The sequence below is a fragment of the Misgurnus anguillicaudatus genome, chromosome 15 (assembly GCF_027580225.2).
Source record: "Misgurnus anguillicaudatus chromosome 15, ASM2758022v2, whole genome shotgun sequence".
NCBI lineage: Eukaryota > Metazoa > Chordata > Actinopteri > Cypriniformes > Cobitidae > Misgurnus > Misgurnus anguillicaudatus.
This window is the reverse complement of record NC_073351.2, coordinates 14603967-14628601: the sequence shown is the minus strand read 5'-3', so window position 1 is coordinate 14628601 and position 24635 is coordinate 14603967. Positions and strand designations below refer to the sequence as shown.

Genomic DNA, 24635 nt, shown 5'->3' with positions numbered 1-24635 from the left:
TGGTGTCGTCCGCATTCAAGATGAGTGCGTACGCAGTTTACGGAGGTTTCTCTCCTGCTGCTCTGTGCCCCCACCCTCCACATTTGTCATAGGTCGCTAAGAATATTGCGTACACTATGCTGATACTCTCTCCTGAATACAGAGATGGTGGCGGCGCTATAGGACGCTAATTTTCGTTTATAAAGTTTTAAATATGGATATTTCTACAGCAAAACGTCACGGATTACCCTCAAATGGCCGTTGTTTATCACCGTGGAGCTGTTTGGAATTATTTTGTGAAGGATGGATGCACATTTTTTGGACTTGAAGAAGTGGACCCCGTAACTTTACATTTGATTAACTGAAAGATCAAAGACATTTTCTAAAATAACTGAAAATGTGTTCATCTGAAAAAACATGGACATATCGTCGCTGTCCGATGAAAACCACGTACAGTATGTCCATTTTGCAGATTTTGAAATTTTTTGACGGATTGAATGTCCAGGTTCATTTCCGTATACAGTATGCGTCACATACCTAAATGGCCAATGAAAAGTTGTGAAATCATGTCATCTAATTTTCACGTATATCCATTTGGTGTCAAAGCTGTCAATCACGCCGCGTATCTCCCGCCTGTGAAGCATCTCGCCGGTCTCATAAAGTTTCATCGAAGCTCAGCACTGGATATAGCCGAATAAACATAGCCTGGTGAGACAATGACTTTCCTTCATCGAGGTAAACGTTCCCCCTGACGCCAGACGTACGTCTAGGAGTGACTAAAGTATGGTAGGACTGTGCAAACAAAGTATCTGTCTAGCATAGGTGTTATTTACACTGGGGACGCTGGGGACATCCCACCACTTTTTGAAAGCATTTGGTTAAAATGTTCTGAAAAATCAAGCGATGCTTAAGACTGGTTTTGTACTCCAGGGTCACATATGTTGTGTTGTATGCTTATGGTGTGTTTTCTTTTACATATGTAATGAAATTCATTGTAATCATTGACTAAACGCGCTGCTGTTTTCTATGGTATGGTGCTTTGGAATTGTTCGGTTGAGCTGGTGTTGCAGGGACTGTTACATGTGTGCAGTCGACATTGTTGAGGGATTTATGCTGAGTATCTTCTTATTGTTGACTGGCCAACACTATGCCCATTTTTGATGCGCCGTTATTCAATATTTTTCCCGTCCTGCTGTAATGTTTTTTATCTGATCTTTTCCCACCACTTTTCAACACAAACTGACGCCCCTGCTGTCTAGCATTACCATGTCAGTGTATTGATTCATTGTCCCTTCATAGTTTGCAAGAGACATTTAATAAATTTCTAATTAATATTAAATAAACTAAGCGTATTTAATAAACTAAGACGTAGGCTATTTACTGAGCGTATTCATCTGTCAATATGAAACGCGACTCGGCCATTCTAATTAATGATAGGAAGAACGCGTATACACCACCGTTACTGTAAAATATGCATGTATGTCCATTTAAACTAAATTTTGGTCAAATGTGGATTATATCATTACACTGGCAAGAATGTGGTTACATGTAAAGATGCCGTACCAATATGACAACGCTACATTCAACTGCTTTTGATATACAGTGTTTTTTTCACTTCCTGAAAAGTAACCGTTTTGGACATAAGAGAGTTTCGACTTGGGGGTGAGTAAATCATTGCTTTAATATAATTTTTAGTCGAACTATCCCTTTAACTTTCATGCTATTGGAGCAGTGGCCATTGAAACAATGCTTCAAACTAGCTCAAAAGATTCGACTAAGATTCGAATCCCAGCTAGTGGTATACATTTTTGACATTCAGATGGTGCGCTAGATGTTCACAGTGTCTTTTATCCCAAATATTCACAAATTATCAACCTCACAGGATGTTTCACAGCCAAGTTCAGAAATGAATCTGTCTCATTTTCACATGCGTAGATTGCTGTCAGAAACACTTGCCACCAGTGACTGATCCGTGCATGATGGGATTCAGAGTTGGGTTGAGGACAAAGCTGTTTCCTCACGTCACACCCAAACCGTAAAGTATCCAGAGAATGATGTGTTGCTAACATCAGCTGTCGATCCCCAAGGAGTTGTAAAAAATGCCTGCCACATCACCAGGAAGTTAAAATGTGTGGAGAGTAACACAACTCTGTATGCAGAAAGGCAAGCTTATACAGATAAACAGATGTCAACTCCAGTCTGAGAACAGGTGGCGGTATTTATAAATATTAACTGTCGACATATTTTAACTTGCATTATACATTCATTATTTTTTTTGTGTGTGATTGAGTGTTGTTCTGTTTATGTACGCCGTGAGCAGTGATAAAACATCCATGGGGACAGTTCGACTTTTTTTCATGGTATGCAACAAATGTTCATAAAAAGATTTTTAGAGATGGTCCTCACTGCAGAACACGACATCTAGGGGGCGAGGTTGGATGTAGATCCAACTCCTCCCAATTTTTATACTTTGCCCCGCCAAATGAACGTGTATTTGCGTAGTAGCAGCCTGCAATTAGTTGCAACCTGTGGTCGCCAACGTTTGCTCTTATCAATTAAAGTGTACATCTGATTAATGATATAGTTGAAAAAATGCATAATTTATTAAGTAATGATCACAGTTAGGTGTAAGGGAAGGTAAGGGACACGTTCCCGACAGGGTGATATCACTGAAGGGACCCGGTTGGCTGTACATTATCCCACTTATTACACGGCTATTTCTATACGAGTAAATAGAAAAACACAATTTTATTTGATATCTTTTATTAGCACATTTGTAAGAAAACTAAACCTTCTGCGAGGGAAACCTGTTTCCTAATGGCTGTAAACAAAGACACGTTAAAAGTTCAAAATCCATACAAGATAAACATTCAATTTATTAATTTCTAAATAACATGCCATATAATGACTATGCATATTTATACTGTATACATTTCATAGGTATTAAGGTAAGATTACTTGCACTACCCGAAATGTTTTACTCCAAAACATTATAGCAAAAAACCTTACATTTCACCATAAAGGCACTACTTTTATTGTAGTCATAAGTAAAGTTTGTTTTTCCGACAAAAGAATAACTTAATTTAGTTACGACTCAATGCGGAAATGGTAACGCAACGCAACAAGTGTATGACTTGTTTTGTGGTAAAACAGCCGACCAATCAAAATGCAATGGGAAGAGATCTCTGGACTTGGATTCAGCCCCGCCCCTGAATCTGGATCCCCCGGCCCCCTGGATGTCATGTTCTGCAGTGAGGCGCTACTGGATTTTTAGGCACTTAGTTGCATTAGAGCGTTGGTACAATGCATGACTGTTATAGAAAAAAAACTGTTTAAGACACTGATGGGATCAAATGGTAATACTTTGGTATGTATCATGATATAGACGGGTTGCTCGTTGACGTCATAACTGCTTGCGCGCGCAACCGAGAGGCAGAAAGAAGAGACGTGCCTTGTGTTGTAGGCTAGTAGGGATGTCTGTAAGTCAAAATGCCAAGGAGTTGTTGCGTGGATAATAGTACCAACAGATTCAGTGCTGGGTGCCTGATGTACCAGTAGATGCGACTATTACGTTACTAGCCTAACATTATAATTCATACATGTATCATAGTAACACTGCAGAAATAAAGACAGAAAATCAGATCCAACTAAAATCAAGTTTTTAAATATATAAACAATAAAGAACGCTTCAATAATTAAGGTTGTTGCAGTAGCGGACCAGCTCACCAATCGGGCTTTCTGCCTCCTGGATGCACCCTGTAATGTTTGTAAACCGGCAACCCGTCTATAGGAAAATCTATTTAAAGGTTGTGGTTGTGTTTTATAACAGGGTAGGTGGTTTTTAGCTGGTCTAAGCTAGCTATAAGCTGGTTGACCAGCATCCATATTCCAAAAAACAGTGTGAGCGTCCAAAGCTGGCATACCTGGCCTGTTTCCAGCTAGAAACCAGCTACAATGTTAAAAAACACACATTAATACATCGTCAGTGAAAAGTCATCATAATCTGTGGATATTTTTGCCCTCTCTCTCTCCCTTCCATGGTGCAGCTTGAATAATTAATCTTGGCTCTGGTCAGCATCTCTTTCATCACGCTCTGCCTGAAGCTGACACCTGTGATCCAGAGACAGTGACGGGAGCAAGAGCGGAGACAGGTGAGGGGTGGCAGTCATGCATACAGGGCCAGCTGGCCCACTCGGCCGGCCAGGCTGCACAAGGTGACAGTGACATCGATTTGTCACATGCAAAGGCTACATCTAGCATCGCAGTCAAAAAAGGGCAACACCGTCTAATGATACCATTGCAGAGATGTGCAAGAATACACGGGGGAGAAAAATGTACTAGAACACGTAATGATTTGACTCATATGGTCATGCAAAGAAACACCCTGTAACACCACAGTACTGTCTGACTCCTATCACATGCTTTACCCTGGCAATAGCTGATGCAATGTATTGTAGTAAGCCAATGGAGCATCCTTATGTCTTAACATAGATCAAATAATTGTTGCATTTGATGATGCATGACCTAAATGACTTATTCTTCGTTGACAGAAAGCCTTCGCTTGATTCGTTTTATGACTCAACCCCTCCGCGATCACAAATTGGTCCAAACATCCTCGTATACAGCTCGCATTAATCTCGTCCACCTCTTTCCATTCGCACTGATGTAATAAAAGGCTCAAACAGGCAATTGAGAGCCTTTAAAGGGTAAAGGGTGCTTTCTGCCCCGCTGCTTAAGCTCCGGCTATTACAGTTCACTCTCGCAGCAGTTACATTACGAGATCATTTAAAATCGGGTCACAATGTATTCAATCCTGAGATGCTGTTCTGCGCCGCTTGTTTCTACGTTTCATGAACGCGTCTCATTTTCAAGGCCGTTGCATGTACTCACAGGACATACATCGTGCGTGATAGACGTTCGGAGATTACGGACAGAGAAATGACTTTGCTCCGTGGATCCCATTACGTATTCAGAGCCGGCAGTAGTTAAGGCTGATAAAAGCATTTGTTCCTCTCTGTGTGCTAAGCATGCTTGAAAAACAATTAGCCCATGTAAAGAGTCAGTCTGCCATTTCTCACCCCATTTAATTCAGCCCAGTTGTTTAATTCATGGCGATACAAAGATGCGCCAGGACCCCGTCCCATGCACGCCTATGAGAGTAACTGCTATAAATGATCAGAGCCCTTTCACAAACCATCATCAGCCTGGGTAGCCAGGGAGAGAAAAATGATGAGCAAAAGAAGAGAGAGAGAGATAGAAATAGCAAAGCGGAGAGAAATGCAAGAGTGAGAAAGGGAGTCAGGCAAGCGGCTAGCTTGAGGGACAAGATGTTATCACTTTGCCTTCTCATTGCAACAATATTATCCTCACTGGTAGAGAAAATGCAGCTCAGTGCTATGGAATAAATGGAATTGATACTGAACGTTTTAGGTCCTGTTTAATAAAGCAAAAAATTAAGTTTCTTGCAAGGTTGCAAGAAAATACATACGCTTTGAACACTTGGTTAAAACATGATTTTTAAAAAAAAAAAGAAGAAAAAGAAGGTCTGGCATCGCTCGAAAAGATAGCAAATATGCTGCACTGTAAATATCACATAGGTTGATGTATTAGTACATTAGTGCATAGCTTAAAGGGACACTTTTTTTAAAAAGTTGCTGATTTTCCAGCTCCCCTAGAGTTAAACATTTGATTTTTACCATTTTTAAAACAATTCAGCTGATCTCTGGGTCTGGCGGTATCACTTTTAAGATAGCTTAACATAATCCATTGAATCTGATTAGATCATTAGCATTACTCTCAAAAATAACCAAAGAGTTTTGATATTTTTCCCATTTAAAATTTGACTCTTCTGTAATGACATCATGAACGAAAACCGAAGGAAAATTAAAAGTTGCGTTTTTTAGGCCGATAGAACTAGGATCTATACTTTCATTCTGACGTAATTATCAAGGACTTTGCTGTCGTACCATGGCTGCAGCAGGCACAATGATACTATGCAGCTCCTGAAAGTAGTCCCTTTGTTAACTTTTAATAGTAGGGGACTATTTTCGGGCACTGCGTAATATCATTAGCCTGGGTGCCAGCCGATCTTAGTCCCGCCCACAAAATTTTGACAACTGGAAGATCGGTCTGGGGTTTCTGCGTTGAAGAGCTGCTATGCTAGACCCAAAGCTGGCCGAACCAATCAAATTGTCAGGGCGGGCTTTATACGATGATGGACAGATGATCAACAGTAACGTAATGAACCACGTCACCAAAGAGCGCGTGTGTTTAATCTGTTTAACGAAATCTGTTTAATCTGTGTGGATTCTGACATTGAGTCTGTTCTAAAAGATATCGACAGAGCATTGATTTTAAAAGAGGAACAGTGAAACGCGAGCAAGGCATTTGTTGATGTTTTTTCCGTCCTCCCTATGGGATTCGGCAAAAGTTGGTGGGATTCACAACTGAAATTGGTATCACGGCAATGCAACTCGGCGTGCATGACGAGATGGATATAATTAGCAGTCGTTGCCAGCTTCTTTTCGGAAGCCCGGAATCGTGGTTGCTGAATAAGTGGAGGGACATGCTAGGCTCCAATATTTTCAAGCCAACGTAATGAGTATCGTCGTGGATGAAGTTCACCTAACGTACAAATGGTAAGAGATAGTCTTACTGTATGACCTAGTAAATACTTAATGTTGTGATATAAACGAAATGTTGTAAACATAGTAGGTGTTGATGTACGTTCGCTAACTCAGACTTAGTATAATCACAATGTTAGTGTCATTGTAGCGAAATAACTAGCAGTTTGATCAGGCTGCAAAAGACGTAATTTCAGCATACGTCACACACTCCGTTGCTCTGATTGGTCGTAGGTCTATCCAATTGAGTGCAGAGGCATTTTTTGGTTGAGACACGCCTCATAATTATAGCTCAATGGAGCGGTATCAGACTCAAATTCTGACTAGAATTGAGTATGACAACGTCAGGCTATAATATCATTGCACCTGCTGCAGCCATGGTATGACAGCAAAGTCCTTGATTATTACACCAGAATGAGAGTATAGTTCCTAGCCATATCGGCCTAGAAAATCACAATTTCTAATTTTCCGTCCGTACATGATGTAACTTTAGAAGAGTCATGTTTTAAATAGGAAAAATATCAAAACTCTTTGGTTATTTTTGAGTGCAATGCTAATGGTCTAATCAGATTTAATAGATTATGCTAAGCTATGCTAAAAGTGGTACCGCCAGACCCGAAGATCAGCTGAATGGATTCCAAAGCGGTAAAAATCTGGTAAAAAAGTGGTAAAAATGTTTTAACTCTATGGGAGCTGGAAAATTAGCATATTTTCCATTTAAAAGACTAGCTCACAAAAAGAAATGAAAATGATGTCACTATTTACTCAGCGTTATGTTGTTATAGAAGTTATTAATTTTTAAAGAGCACAAATACGGATATATTAAAGACAGAAAGACTCAGAAATAAAGGTACAAAAAATAGATACCCTTTCAAAACATACACCTTGTACCTAAAGGGTAGCATCCCAATGACAACTTTTTTACCCTTTTCTGGCAGTGTATGGTAATGTTATCAACAAATTATAACATTGGTCTGTTTTTGACATAAAGATATTCTTTGGCTTCAAACGACTTACAGCACTTAAGTCAAATTGACTTTTTCTCTGTACAGACCCTGATTACTATTAACAATTGCTGTATGTCAAGAGCTAAACGACAAAAAAAGTTCCCTCTCGTGCTTCACAGAAAATGAGGGTTTGGAATGACACAGGGGTGAATTATTTGAGTCACATAAACCTTTAAAGGCAGGATAGGCAGGAATTATCTAAAAAACGTTTTTACAAATTTGTTTAAACTGTCTTTATATACCAATACATAAGTAAAATGTAAGTACTCTGAAAAAGAGAGTACTAACTTGAGTGTCTGTAGACCTCTCGCCACTGTTTTAAACACAGCTCATTATTTCCATTCGGGACGAAACAAATGATTGGCTTGCGCGACTATCACTCTCTCTCACGCGACCATGACACCACCCCTGTTGCTACGGGATCTGCCCACACATGCGCACACCCGATTGATTTGAACGTGAACGAGGCACTCTAGGATGAGCAAAAGTACGGCAGAGAAAGAGCATTCAGAACTCACAGTACCAGCATATCCAGTCAGCGAAGGCAAACGAGGCAAAAAAGGAATAAATGAAGCAATCAAACGAGAGTAAATATCGCGTGGCTTTTCCTCGAGTCGACGATGCGTGTCGGTATTGTCTCCGGAGTGTAGTCCTCATCAGAGTCAACAATGCTTTCATCACGGAAACTCTTACATGCAAAACACTGGCTTAATAGTGAGTACTAAAAGCAATCCTATTTGTTTCTATTCATAGTGATAAAGTTAGGTGTATTATTACATGTGATTGTGACATGATGTTACTACATGCACCGCGCTCCTTCTTCTCCGCTCGTCTGAGGTAAATGCTTCTCCCAGCAGAGCCGGTCAGCGTCGCCCGTTCATGTGTTTTGAGGGCGTGGCTTTAGAAGAAACCCAGAAGGGAGGGGGTGGAGTGAATGGAAAAATTGGCTGTGTTTAAAATAGTGGTGAGAGGTCTACAGACACTCGATTTTTATACTCTCTTTTTCAGAGTACCTACATCTCACCTATGTATTGGTATATAAAAACAGTTTAAACAAATTTGTAAAAAAGCCCTTCTAGATAATTCCTGCCTATCCTGCCTTTAAACCTGATGACATCGACTCAGAATCTGTCTGAAAATCCAAGAAGCTACTAATGGCCACTTGAGATTGAGAACTTGAGAGGTTGGTTCTGAGCTAAAGTGGGATCTAATCCATGGCTTTCACCACCATGATGATCCCAGTCAATACCACACTGAACAGTGTGGCAGAATATAACCCAAGGCTTGATCTTCCCCAAAAATCTTTCCGAAATGCAGGGGTTATAAAATCAAAATATGACATTTCATAAGAACAAATTATTTTGGTAAAGAAGCACTTCATTATCAGACAGGTTGGCACTGACGTTATTGAGTGCTACATTTTGGAGCGGAGGTGTCAGGCTTCTTTGAAAACTGGCTGCGGCTGATGCACTCGTTCCTGCGTGACACTCATTAATTTAAGAAATTAATTTGAGCGAAGGAAATGAGGTCAACAGAAAATGGAAATGGGTCTGCAAAAAAGGGTAAAGTAAGATAGATGTAACAGAGTTAGGCTGTCTGTAAACTCCAGCAAGTTGGATCGTCACATTTCTAACTTGACCGCAAGACTAATTTCGGTGTCCAGCTTGGTGGAGCTGCCATGAGACAGAGAGAGAGCGTTAACAGGCCTCTGGCTTCACCAAAGCCTTCTCATAATCTCCAGCAAATTAAGTCTCTCGCTGCCTGCTAGGGGAACCAGGCCAGAGGACGAAGCTTTGGATCAAAGTTGGCAGTCTTCTCTGGGCCTTGATGCATTGACGATCAAACAGGGGGAGCAAAAAGGTTTATCTCTTTGAGAGCAGGTAACAGGTTTTGTGAGTCGGCAACTACTGACAAATGATACTAACCGTTCTCAATTTATCAATCTCTCAATTTATCAATTTGTATTATCCCGTATGAAATAAAAATAACAATTGAGAAGTTCCTAGACAGCAATGAGATTAAATGGTAAGCAAATGAAAACATCTACTTAAAGGGCCCATATTATGCAAAATTAACTTTTACAAGGTGTTTGGACATAAATCTGTGTTGGCAGTGTGTGAACACAACCAACACTACAATGAAAAAAAATCCACTCACTACTTCTTTTTTAATCCCTGTTAAACCAAAGCCTCGTTAGACATGCTGTTTTGATTATCTTGTTAATGTGATGTCACACTGATAAAGCCCCGCCCACAGCCACAGACTGACTGATTGGTTAATTAGATCAAAAAACGTATAAAATGTGCTTGTTAACGCATTGTAGCACAAATGTGGCTAAATATACTATTATACTATAGATCAGATGTATTTTACTCAAAGGCAGTAGCTCATTTGCATTTAAAGGTACAGACATGAAAACAGCACTTTTAATCTCACCCAAAGAGGGGCATTTGGACATGCTATAACAATTGATCTGTGGAGTATTTTCAGCTGAAACAGTAGGTACAACTGAGACTTGTATTAGACCTTCTAAAAATGGGCATAATATTGGCTCTTTAAATATCCTTTGCTCTCAAATAAAAAATCTCTTTCTCCTCTTTCAGAAAAGAATTATATGTTTCTACACATAAGATGCCAAGTGATTCAGGGATCTCAGTATGAAATGCTTTGCATCAAATTCCCTCAAAATTAAATTATATGGCTATGCTATTTACATTTTTATAGTTTATAGTTAGATCCTTATTATCTTGTCTGACTGTTTGTCAGCAGTTTACTTCATCATTAAGTCTCATGAATTATGAAAGGGCCATATCTGAGTAAATGGTAATCATATATACTTAAAGTAAAGCCCCTCTAACCTAGAAAATGCACCTTAAGGGGCTGGACACACCAAAGCTTTCACGCCTGTGACAGGCGCATGTTTTGAATTGATTCCAATGGAAACTCTTTTATTTTTCAAATAAGTAAACACCTAGCGGGTTATTTCTGCGCTGAAAACCGGCGCTCAGGGTTTTTCAGCGCTCAGCGCTGAGTGCCGAGAGTTCAAAAATATTCAACTTTGAGTGAAAAGCTCAATGTCAGTTCTCACACAGCCGTCCAATTACAGTGGAGGAGGGGCGGGACATTACCACAGCAACCAACCGGCTCACAGCTGAAGTATCACAGCTACCAAAGCGCTCGGCTGAAAAACAGTTGGCATTCGGCGTCCTTAAGGCGTTTTCAGCCGCGTTTAAAAGTTTTGGTGTGCACAACCCCTTAAAGCGGAAGTCCACCCTAAAACAACATTATGCTCCAACACTATATTTCATCACATATATGTACTTGATTGTGCTGCCATCAAATGTACTCACTCCATATAAAAAATTTAAGCTTTTAACTGCTACAGTAACCCGCACGACTACATAATTCTGAACATTCTAAATGGGGGCGGGTCTTCTTGAGACGAGATGATTGACAGTAGATGATAACGTTCTTTGATTGACAGCTGCACAGGATAAGCTAACGTTAGCTTGCTTTGTTCGTGTTCATAATAACAACAACATGATAATAACTTTCTACGTATTATGTTTACCGTAGTTACACAAAACAAGCAACAACTAAGCCAAATGATGTTTTAGTTCATTTGATCATTTCACATTACCTGAGTCTGTGGAAAACTGTGCTGAAAAACAGTACTTGAAAAACCTCCTGACGAAAGTGCTGGCTGCATTTTCAAATTTTTGTGTAGTGGTGTGTCAACTGAGGGTCGCGTTGATGTAAACAATTAAAACTCCCGGTGGCCTGAATTTGTTGTCCTTACATCCACATACTGCACAGGTTCTAGTCATCTTTTATTGAGGGTTTTGGTGATTTCCCCTTCAGAGACGGTAAAAGCAGAGTTACTGTTTGGTTGGGGTCGTCTGCTGGCTAACTTCAAGTTGACTTGAGTTGATTTGAGAGCAGGTTGAGCAGTAAAAGAAGCTATTAGGCTTGTTCAACTTCATGCGGTGCCACAAGAATCGACAGTTGGATGACGTCAAAGGACAGCGAGATAAATCGCTCTCGTGGAAATCTGACGTCATCGGCTGTCGGTTCTTGTGGTGCATGAAGTAGAACAAGCCTGAAGGCTGCATCAATCATTGGTTAGTGGGTGGAGCTAATGACACAATGTTTCGCACAGTGCATTCTGGTTAATTGAGTCCATAAAAGACCGTTACAAAAATTCGTTTCAACACACTATCAATCTAATTTATCAAAATCGTGTGAATATCTTTTTTTTCATGTAAAATGTTAAATGGAAATAAATTACAGGCCAAAATGTCTAGGGTTCAATTCCGCTTAAATGTGTTTCTATCAGAAAATGAGTCGCCAGTGTGTGTGCAAAAACATTCTGTTACTATACAAATCCATTTATTCTTCTTTTTGTAATCTCCTTTAAACCGCAACAGTCACACAAAACAGGCTGTTGGGGATCCCCTATCAATGTGATGTCATATTGATTACGCCCCACCTATGGCCACTCACAGACTCCGTCTTATGAGCGTGTAGTTCAACCTTCTGCCAGAGACCCATGTTTTGATGTAGTCCAAAGCACATGTGTAAGCGCTCTACCCTATACTTTGCATACGGGGAGGGGAACAGAACAAATCACCATCTAATCTGACGCATCTGCATGAACCAATGGTCCTAGCGCCTCTAGTGGTTGCATGTGACAGTACCGCAGTGATGGCCATGCGGTCCTGTCAGTGGCCCCATGCAGAAAGAAGCTGTGCAGGGGTAGATAGAGTAAACAGTCCCAGCGAGCGAGCGGCAGCCTTTGATTCAGGGTTTAAGCCCCCCTGCGGGTCTCTGCACGCCGCGAGCCGATTCGCCCGTGCTCAGCCCCACGGCCAGGCACAGAGAGAGGCGACCAAACCTAACTGATAGACTGCATGCCTGGATGGTGCCACACACTCTGTGTCTGTCTGTAAGAGTGTAATACTGTCGCACCACATGCCGTCTCTTCATCACTTGCTACTATCTTTGCCATTCTCACTCATCTCTTTCACTCACTCTATCTCACTATCTCTCTCCCTTCATCTATCCAGCCAGATAAGACAGGATATGATGAAGAGTGCTGTGTCTCTGTTTTCAGTTGTTTACATGGGAATAAAACATATGGCTTGTCATTTCTGGACATTAAAAATATTTGTTTTGCTGGGACTTTGAAAATATGTTGTATGTATCTTTAATATGAAAGCAAAATTGATTCTTACTTTCTAAGACAAACTCGTTCTGTCTAAATGCATACAATACAGTATCATATTGATCCAAGTGCCAATATCATAATAATGCTTATTTGTGATTCATAACTATTCAAAACTGTGAAATATTATTAACTCGATTGTTTCTCTTTCATTTAATTGATGATTTGTGTATTTATATTCTTATCATTATGAGTTTTGATTTATTGAAATGAAGAATGATTTCACGGAAAGTGGTGTTATAGTCACGAAAAATTTATTTTAATTTAATTTATTTGTGTCCATGGCACGAAATTCATTTCTTTTTTGTGCCTTGAGCACGAATGTGTTTTTCGTGTCACTCGTGAATTTCTATAAATAGTTTTTCGTTTCAGTGGCATGACTTTCTTTTTTGTCATTTTATGTAGTTTTCTCTTTTTTTCCTATTTTTAAATAATTGTCACATTTGGGTTGGGGTAAGATTTGGGGTTTGGGTTAGGATGTACTTTTATGTATTCTGCCCTACAAAGCCAAAGCGCAGTAACTACGTATTTGGTCAAAATTGAGTTAAGGGTTGAAATGGGTATGGGAGATCTGTTGTGTCTTGTGACAAAGTCTCCTGGTTAAATTTTGCCCATTTCAGAGAAATGTGTGTGCCAGAATTGCAGTAACATGTTTGACATGCTGGTGTAAAAAACGTTTAGGGCATTTTTCTCAGTTTCAGTGTTTGCGTAGTTACTGCACTTAGTCTTTGTAGGGCAGTATTGGTTTTTACATGTTTTCCTTCCGCATTTAAAACTATTCTCACCTGGAGTTGGGGTTAAGGGGGTCGCACACAGGACGCGCAGCTCAGCGCCATGCCATTCTAAAAAAAAACGAACACATTGCTTTCTATGAGTATACGCACACAGGGCCGACAGGTGGCGCCTGTCCGCGCCGCCCAGCTACAACTCAGGAAGATGTTCAAATCCCTGTTGCGCCACAGAGCGCCACTCACATAGTTTAACATTAAATAACATCATATTTGTCCCAAATCATTAACGATTAACATTGGCTGCTAACGTATATGTTGCATTTTGAAGTAGACGCTATCTAACGAAGCTCGCGCTATTTAATGTGCACTCCCGGTTTACAATACCTCCGAGTTGTCCTAGACACGACTTGACACGGCGCGACGCTGAGCCGGTGTGCGACCCCCTTTAGAGTTAGGGTTTGGGTTAGGATGTCTAAAAATGTAACAGAAAATGATTTTAACCCACCCCAAGCAACAATGATGAGAAAATAGGAAAAACAATGGGAAAACAATACATAAAATTAAACAAAAAAGAAAGTCGTACTATGGACACAAAAAACTATTTATAGAAATCGTGCAAGTGACACAAAAAAGACATTTGTGCTCAATGCACGATAAAAGCTGAATTTCGTGCCATGAACACGAATAAATGAATAAAATTTTTCGTGACTAAAACACAACTTGCCGTGAGATCAGTCTGGTCAAACATGTAACAAAATATAATATATGTCAGGAATAATTGACGACGGCGGTTGAATTATGCAAATATAATACACACCCTAGGTGGCAATGCAGCACGAAGTGGAGTGCTGTTACAACGCAAAGTACCGCACACCTGATTTTTGACAGATTTTATTTGCATTTATCGAAATAAAAAAAATCATACTATAAAAATCATGGAACATTTTTCCAATAAAGCATTTAAGAACCCCGTGGTATAAAATGTAATAATTTCACTCTCAATATTTTTACATCAAGAATATTTTAATTACATTGTAATAAAAATATTCTTGATGTAAAAATAATGAGATGGACATTATTGCAAAACTGGCCTGAAATGTTAAATATGTAAGAATAAAGTTATACTAAATAAAAAATATGTATTTTAGCTTCTTACATGTTTACCCATTCCCTCCATTTGCCTAGCTACAATATATTTACAAATTTCAATTTCCCATCCTACATAAGTTTCAGAAATTTAGTTAAAAATTATTTTAATAAGTCAGACTACAGAGGTATATGGTTGGAAACCATTTTGAGTTGACCTATATGTAATGGAGGCCATATTTTAGCTAAACATGCTGTACATGGTTTGTCCAAAGCAATATCATTGCAAATAGGACTGACATTATTTGATTAGGGCAATAAGTCACTTCCTGTCTGTTTTGGGATGATCCAACATGCCTGTCTGATCTACTATTAACATACAGTACATGCAATGGATATACATGGATTGTGTCCAATTTTATTTTTGTGAGGAAAATAAAACAGACCATGTAATTTGGTCTAAAATAGACAACTTTTAGGAAGCCATTTTTGCTTTTGCATCACACCCCCTGCTTCCGTGTGATAATCCAATCTTTCAAATTACTGAGCACAGGCACAGACACTTAACCAAGCTGCAGACACAGCACTGTAGCACAGATAAGTACTCTTTGTCCAAATGACACTCGTCCTTCTCATTACATGCAGCGAGACACAGTCTCCTCTCCATATTGTGTCTTTCCTATCTGCCTACTTCCTTCACAAGTTCTCTTTCTCAGTGTGCTAGAGAGGGTGGAGCTTTATTCGCTTTTTGACCAGTGTTAATCTCACCAATGATATGACTGATAAATGTTTGTTATGTAGGGGTTTTGAAGATGGTCAGAGATTATGAAACCGATGCATCATAATCAATAAAATAATTCTAATTAATATGACATGGAGTTGCACTGCACGGTATTCACAATGCACAAAAAATGTTTTCACAAAAAAAAGGGTAAAGCATTTGATTTAAATAATTTAGTCACAGTATGCTGCAGATTGACCTGCTTCAAAACATCTAAACAAAAAACCTCTTAGATTTCATTCCAGCTCTTGTATTTTTCGATTTCACGTTGGCCTGTTATGCATAGAGGTCGTTTAACCGTAATGAAGGCGTTTATGTTATCGATGGTTTTGCATGTTGCGCTCCATAAACTTTCACAGCACATGGAATTTGGGAGCGAATCAGCTCGCTGAGGACAGAGTCACTGAATCGACTCTTTAATGAAATATATTGATCATCAAATTCAGTGCAGCAACTACCAGCTGACTCCATGGGGAGTGTTGTCTGTTTCAATCACAATATTAATGTGACCAGTGTCTGAGACTGTAATCATATACTCTAACAATATTATGAAAAATATAATGGCTGTAATATATGCTAATATTTTGTCCAGGTCAACTTAAAGTAGGGCTATTACAATGAGTCCCCCTGGGGCAACTATGGGTTAAGTGGTTTGTACAAGTACTCAATGGTGTTAGGAAGCAGGTTCCTAACAGTTTATGAATCAAATCTGCTGCTTTAGCGTTAAAAGCCTACAGCCCGTTGTGCTATTATGCCACCAGAATATCCAAGTCTCTGGCATATCAGTTAAGCCTGTACCATAAGAAATATTTTAGTTAATTCTCAATAAGAATGTGCAAATAGAAACTTGCTTAGGTCACACAAATATCTCCATTAAGACTCACAAACTCAGTGTAGATTTGTCAAATCTGCAATCACATGTCAATATTATTGAAGATTTCAGTATGAACTTAAACATTTCTCTTACCCAAATCTAGATTTTTTTACGTACAAATTTATTTTGGATAATTTTCAACCCAGTGTTGGGTCAAAAATGGACAAGCCAAGTCGTTGGATTAAATTAACCCAGAACATTTTTATATTTGACCCAACAATGGGTAAAACTAACCCTGCATTTTGAGTTAAAACAAACCAGCATAGGTTGAATAACATCCCAATGGAAGGGCTTGTCCATTTTTGACCCCAAAATAACCAAGATTTTTTTAGAGTGTACACATTTTACATTAATTTCACAGCACCAAACACATTTTAACAATAAGTCTAATTTCCTTTAATTTGTACAATATTTCTAAATTTTCCGAGAAACATCTGAGACTAAGCTGATACTTGAAATGAAACACAACTGGGAATCCATCAAATCTCCGGAGCTATAAAAGAGCAAACCTTTTAGCAATAACATTTTTCTTCTGGGAATACTGTACTCAAACAAAAGATGTGTCAAGGTAAAATATATGACGTCTTTATTTCCTCTTTGCTGACCATGGGCCAGATTTACTACAATCTTGCATCAGCGCAAACCATCATTTTGGCGTGAAATAACAACTGTTGGGATTTACTAAAGACGCACAATGGATAATTAGCGCTGAAAATGTGTGGTTTAGTTATTTTTGCGACTGACCTTATTGCATATGCATTTCTGGGAGTTTCACTTTCAGATGCAAAATTACGCAATTTACTCATGTTTAATGTGTAATGTCACATTTCATTATTTAACACTGAAAAAGCATATCTTAAATTACTTTACGCTTGAAATGGCTGCAATAATGCAGAGGATTTAAAAAAAAAAATATGTAACAGGTTATTTGGAATGTCAGAGGAGCATATTATTAAATATATTGTTTGCCAAGCCATGCTATTTTTTATTTGCTGAAGTAAATAAAAGAGGAGTCACTAGGAGAAGTCACACAATACCAGGCGTTTCAAAACTTCTTATAAATTTTTATCTTTTGTCCTTCAGTTCTTTTCAGTGTCCTATGGCTTCGTTAGCTGGGATTACACACTCCAAATTTTCTGCTGCGATGTCCGTAGTGCTGAACTTAAGATCAGCTCTGCTTATTTGTGATTGTGTTGGTCATAACGGAAATCAGCTGCTGCGCTTGTATTACTTAATTTGCGCCTTTTTAGTAAATAACCTGCAGATATTATCATTCCCACATGCGCTTTTCTGGAATTGCGCTCTCACGTTAAATTGCCCCGTTTAGTAAATCTGGCCCCATGATGGCTAATGCCAGGACGTGATAGTTTTATTTTTACAGTAACCACCCAACAGTGAATAGTTGCCATTTTATGCAAGGTTGCATATGATTTTTTGTTTAAAAAAATATTTGGTTTCGTTTGTACGCAAATGTCTTCATCGAAGACGAAAGGAGCAATAATGACAGCATTTCTCTCAGAATTCGTTTGCAAGGATGATCTTAGCCTGAGGCAGTTAGCATTAATTAAAAAGTGCGCTAGTGAAAGCTTGGGGGGTTGAATAGGAGTTTGAATGCATGGGAGGAGATGTGAAAAGACTTCAGACTCATGTGAGCTCCTGCAGAATGACAGAACGGATGATTAATTCAGAGCTGTTTGTGCTGTTTTATGTAAGTTAGTGAAGAGTTACGTAAGTCTTCCTATATCAGCACAAACTTGTGGCACTTTGAAGTTAAACAGGGTTAAGGGGTATAAACGCATATTTGTATGCACGCACACACGTGGTCATACACTCTCAAAGACCAGAAAAAATTGGAGGAAGGCCAGAGTTGGTTTAATTGATGCAAATATGACAAACATTGTGAAAAAAAGAAAAACACCACAATATACACACAGTGTCTTCACCAGTGGCGGCCAGTGACTTCTTTTTCGACGGCGTTTGATGTGAACATGCATGTAGCCCATCATGTGTGTGGTCCTGTGTGAGATCCTGTGTGCATCGCATGTTTTGTCAAAATAAGTGCCTCCTGCAGATGCGTCTAAAGGGTTTATGATAAAAAAGACGCTTGTGTTTGCCAGATACACGCATAATCTCATGCGTAATCAGAGTTTACTGTTAAGGGAGTGTCTTGCGTGTATTTTGTGAACGTGAGCATCTCTTTTATCATAAAAGGTTTTGACAATGAGTCCCCCTGGGGCAACTATGGGTTAAGTGGTTTTGACCTCTGTGCAGCAGGCACTTCCCTACTGAAAAATCCAGCTAAAACCAGCACAAGCTGGTAGCTGGCTCTAGCTGGTTTAAGGTGGTTTATGCTGGTCCTCCCAGCCTGACAAAGCTGGTCATGCTGGTGGGCCAGCTGGTATTCCAGCATGACCAGCTAAGTCCAGCTAGACCAGCTTAAAATGTGACCAAAACACACCTAGACCAGCTTGCTACACCAGCAAAACCAGCTTCCTACACCAGCAAAACCAGCTAAAACCAAGATGGGGACCAGCTAAAACCAGCTCACCAGCTTATGCTGGTCTTAGCTGGATTTTTCAGTAGGGTTATTCTGACAAAACACGTGATGCACATGGTTCACATGACGCAACAAACACATATTTTGAAAACGCAAGCGACACACGAACACTTATTTTAAATTACCGCCCCTCGGATGAGCAGTCACGAGCAGCCACTGGTCTTCACCCTGGTGTGATGTGACCTTATAATGGTGAATCCCTGAAGTATAATTTAGCATGACCGTTACACATCAGATACTCGTATAATATGGCCACAAGAATTAAAGATTTTTATCTGACATTTGCCATCTACTTATCTTTTACTAGACGGATGATCAATACTTCTTAAAGGGGCGGTTCACACAAGATGAAAGTTCTGTCATAATTTACGGACCTGAGCGTGTGTCATTCAAAACCAACATGATTTTCATCCATGGAGGACAAAAGTCATTTTTCAAATAATATGCACTATTTTCTATATAAAACCAGCACACAAAAAATATGCTGTCAAGCTCCAAACAAAATCACCATGATGACAACAAAATCACTATATTGACAACAAAATGACTATAAACACACCAAACGTGTCATACAGCAGCTTAGTTATCATAATAAGCGACTGTAGCTAAGCAATATTTGAAATATATGAGTATATTATGAAGCATATGAGTAGTACTGTATGGACCGATTTAATGATCATTTTATAGAATTTTGCTTTAATACTTTTTGTCCTTGACAGCCTCATTCCTCATTTCATTACTCTATGCTGTATACTGCACTCTATAGCGCCAAGGATAGACAATATTGAGGGATTTAAACCACATGATGGTGAGTAAACGATGACAGGATTTTTAATTTAATGATGCAAAGCTCTCCAACCATCTCCTCAAACACCCTATTTCCTCTCTGCACTTATCCCACAGTCAAACAGAACGTGACGTCTTCCTCTCAGAGCTTTTATATATCCGACTTTATTTTTAGCTGGATCCATACGTAGTGTGGGTGTAGAGCAGTTTACCGGGCTGTTGCGAGTCTTGGTGTTTATAAATAGCCAGAGCGGGTTTTATTCCCAAATCATCCATCACATTTGTGCACGGAGAGCACGAGTGGGAGATTTAAGGGTGTAGTTTTGCTGTAGTCTGGCCTCCACTGGCTTTACGGGTACATGATGTGAACGTGTAATCTGGAACTACATCAGAGAGAGAGAGAGAAATGGGGTGCAGGCGGAGTTTAAAGAGGTGCCGAATAAGTTTGAGAGATTTTAGCTCGTGCACATGGGAAAGAGTGGGCTGAAATACCGAATGCTCATAGAGCAAGAACAACATGCATAAAAGACATTATTGAAACAGGAATATTTAATTCGTCTTCTGCGGTTTTTGACAAGACTGATGACAAAAATATTTTGCACGTATCAACACACACGCGCAATTCATTCATTTTAATGTCATCTCATTAAAAGCGAACTGAACACACACACACCGTCACACAAATCATAAATTCTCTCTATTCCATTACTTTCACATTCTTAAACAAACAATATCTCGCCTATTTTTGTAAAATACCTTCACATCTCACCTCACACACACATCCGTACACAAATCTATTCAGCTGAAATGTGACATTGACTCACACATTTGTCTTTTTCTCTCTTGTCAGTTCTCTCCTAAGCACACAGAGAGAGCTACACACACACCCAGTGCAATCTTTTCATCTTGTAACCATGGTAGTTGCTAGAATACAGTAGGAATCCGGGCGATAACAAAGTGCTTACATAACTATTGCATTGCCAAGCCCAACTCCTACCTTGCACACCTCTATGCCTTTGTATCTTTCTTTTCTCTGCCTCTCACTTATGTTGCTCACCCCTCTATTTTCCTATTCCTCTGCGAAATCACTTCGCATTCACACTATCCTTTGAGTGGAAACATACTGTATCATGTCATGTCACAGGAAAAGTCGCCCCTCCACTACATTAAATATAAACCTATCCCCCCATCTCTTTGACCATCAGTAACTGTTCCTCCATAAAAAGCTGAATGTGGTGCTCGAAATGGTTTATGGTTAATTCTTCTTTTGCAATAATAGGTTGATGGGTTTCACTCTAAACCACACAGGTACTTCAATAAGCAGTCCTAAACCTTAAAACATACATTATTTATCACCAATCCCCTTTACTCAAGTGCAAATTCCAAAAAACAACAACATACATATTAAATATGGATGTCCAACCAGTTTACCGAAATGGGAACACTGGCTCCCATTTTATAAGAAGAGACGCTGATCAGGTCTTACCTCCCGCAGTTCATGAGCCACATCTTTCAGCTCTTTGAGGATCCCTTCCAACTGCTCGATCACCATCTTCATGTGACTGCGGATCTGTTCTCTCTGACTGGGGGTCTCAGAGGGTTCCCGGGCCGGAGCTCCGCTCTGGGACATCCTTCACAGGCTGCTCGCTGGCCGAGTTGCGGAGCGCTGAGGGCAGGGGCAAACCGAGCCACGATCCATGTCTGGGGCCACCGGGAGCCGCAGTGCTACTGATCCGATCTGGGGCTCGGGCCACGCAGGGAGGGTTCAACATCTTAAAAATGCCTGGGCAGCCGAGAGACCTCGCTGGGTCTGGGGTCAAGCCTCCTCTTGCTGTGTACCGCCGAGCATGTCGGGGATCCGGGGAGAGATGCGGTTGATAGGGAAGGTGCTGGATTCATTGAAGGACGGTTTGACTGTTATATCCAAGAAACACACATTCAACTCCAGGTTGCAGTGGTTCATTTCATTGTGTGTGTTTAGCGTGAAGTTTTGGACTAATTTGGGACTGAAAGCTGTTGTCTATGAAGCAGAAATGTGTACATGATGAAGAGGATTGTATTCATTTGTGCATGGTGCAATAGAGAGACAGATCCTTATACGGCGAGAAGGTCCATTTTGAACTTATAAAATCCAATCCAGGTGGGAAAAGAAAACTTCCAGCATTGCATTACTTTCAGTGTTTGAATAAAAATAGTTGCAGAAGAAATGAAGAACAGATGTGCCTCTTTTCGAAAGTTTCTTTTTTGGGGGGTAGTTATTTCTTTTTGATTTTAAAAGTCAGAACTAAATGTGTCCAAATATTCCAACTTTTCTCTTCTCTGAAAGGATCTGGAGAAGAAAGAGAGACGCTATTAGCATTTTCAACCAACAAAGTCTTTTGCACAATTTGTCCTTCAGTTTTTGTGTGATCTTTATGCATGTGTCTCTGTGTGTGTTTGTCAGTGCGCATTTGTTTTTGCATACGTCTATCTGTGAGAATAAAGAAAGACAGCAATGCAATCACAGGTATAAGAGAGGTCAACAAAATTGCAGCTATACTTACAATAAGTGTTGTGATCAGTGCTTTGCCGGGAATTAAGTCACATCCTAAATTTCTGAACCTTTAGTCGACGACTGGTCATTTCTTTCCATTTTCTGATCTCAATCTAGTTCCCTTGAAGATATGTGAAATCCACCAGCTACCACGTCCCTCCAAAAGTCACGAGAGGAGGTAAATTCCACGTCTTTTGCTCCGGGAAGAAAATTAAAGAGCAGAACTTGACCCTCCAAATCGTTGCTGTCAATTTGAGGCACTAGAACATTTCACACGACACCTAGAGAGACAGGAGGAAGAGCAGTTTGCCCATTTACGTCATAATTTTGTAAAAAATACTGATCTCTCTCTTTTGCAAGCACACATCTTCATATTTTCCACATATTCTATAGTTTACAACACAAAATCAATTACACAAGGCAAAGAGAGACCACAAAAAACAGAAACAAATGAATGCGCTCACCAAATTTAATAGCACCAGCCTCTGTGGGAATATAGAAGACTTTATAACAGAAAGTGCTCTCTCTCTCTGTCTCTATCTCTGTCGCTCACCTCTCCCCTTGTCAGTAGTAGAAACAGTGTGCTGGTTTTCTTTTCCTCTCTTCCCAAAAGAGCTTACGGCTCAACTGAGCTCGGATCATCCTGTCTGTTCAGTAGCCACGTATGTCATCACCATCATACAAAAACACACTAACTCACTGTCATACACTCATATATAAACGCTTCTCTCTATTCCCCTCACTTTCCCCCACACACAAACCCACTGATTCCACTCCTTTATCTCTATCCCTGTCTGTTCATCCACGCTCGCCCACAGCTGTCCTTCAGTGACAAAGTGAAGCAGAACGAGGTGCAAGGGAGGCGATTGGCCCCGGTTTTCTTCTCCGAGCCCCTGGCGAAAGCCTTCTACAGTCCTGGAAGTCCTCGGATGCTCTTGTTGCTGCGACGACCACTGGATGCTGCCGCCGCCTCGCGTTCCGTCTCTACAGTGATGCTGATGTGGAGGAGATACCTTCTGTCGCCCGTGACGACAGACTCTGTCTGAGAGAGTGACGCTGGATCTGCCTGTGATTCGAAACCCTGTGGATACACACACACACTGGCCCTCTCTCTCTCTCTCTCTCTCGCCCTCCTCTCTCTTCTGCATGCACTGCCAGATGGAGGGAGGAAGAGGCTGGAGTTTATGGACAGGCTTTGGCTGCTAGTGGAGACGGCTCTCTCTCGCTGCTTCTGGGAGGAGGGGGGAGGGACCAAGAGGTTTAAAGAGACAGCAGCTAACATCACTATGAAATTCCATCTTTATTTCTATATTCATAGCAATATGTGTTCTCCTTTTTATTTATTGTTTCTTTGAATTCTACTTTATGAACCGTCTGTAAATAAATCTCAAGCTCGGATTCGGACCCCCGGAGGGAATGGTTGGATTATGTTGTGTTGTTTCACTACTCACACTCTGAAACAAATTGAGAAAATGATGCAGAGTAAAATATTCCCTGTTGTATCTTCATCCTTGATCAATAAAACATTTTCCCCATTATAAATTCAGCACATTACAATCTGCACTTTTAGCTCCGAGCATATATTTGTAGTGTGCACAGTTTTTAAAATGCTGACTAGCTTGCATAATATCCATCATCTCTGTATGTTCCTTTTTCTTCTCTCGTGGCATTTTGTGCATTGAATTAATGACAAACACCATCTCTACGTCCAAAGACAGATTTCCTAATGACACTTGCTATAGTAGGCATATTTAAAGGGGACATTTCATGAAAATGTGACTTTTTTCATGTTTAAGTGCTATAATTGGGTCCCTGGTACTTCTATCAACCTAGAAAAGGTGAAAAAGAACAACCCACTAACTTAGTTTTGGTAAACCATTCTCTGCAAACATTTGAAAAAATTGGTCATTTTAATTTGGCTCCCCTTGTGATGTCAGAAGGGGATAATATTGCACCTGAACCTGCATTATCCAATCACTGCACTGCCATTTAGTGCAGAGATCAGCTCACCACCGGCAGAACCTGCTTAATATCCGCTTAATCTCCTTATCCATTTCAATGTATATATATATATATCTCTCCCAAGGGTTTTTCCCTCCTAGGACTTTTTTTACTTCCCCGGCTAAAAATCCGGGTTTTTTTCTCCTAGGGGGTTTTTCAACCCGGGGAGGCAGCCTTCTTGGGCTTAACTTCTATACGTTACATTAGTAATACGTTCGCTTATAATGTTGATTTAAAGCCGCAGCCAATTTAGCTGCTTGTGCTATCGTGTATTATGTTGTGCTATCTGTCGATTTTTTATTTTATTATGTAAAGCTGCTTTGATACAATTACCAAATTGTGAAAAGCGCTATATAAATAAAATTGAATTGAATTTGCATTTTAAAGGACACACCCAAAAACGGCACATTTTTGCTCACACCTACAAAGTGGCATTTTAACATGCTATAAAAA

General features: G+C 39.9%; 1 protein-coding gene across 2 annotated transcripts in view; it reads right to left on the bottom strand.

Moving 5' to 3' along the window:
• insyn1 (inhibitory synaptic factor 1) overlaps nt 1–23417 on the bottom strand; it is a 90899-nt gene extending 67482 nt beyond the window's left edge. Inside the window, exons 1-3 of one of the 2 annotated variants that reach the window (XM_055174123.2) lie at nt 22646–23417; nt 22192–22462; nt 21135–21977 (exon numbers count right to left, since the gene is read on the bottom strand). In XM_055174123.2, the coding sequence (XP_055030098.1) occupies nt 21135–21278 (144 nt within the window). In that variant the 5' untranslated portion in view covers nt 21279–21977; nt 22192–22462; nt 22646–23417. The remainder of the gene's footprint in view (nt 1–21134; nt 21978–22191; nt 22463–22645) is intronic. The other variant, XM_055174124.2, reaches the window with a different exon arrangement.
• Nucleotides 23418–24635: the final 1218 nt, after the last annotated feature.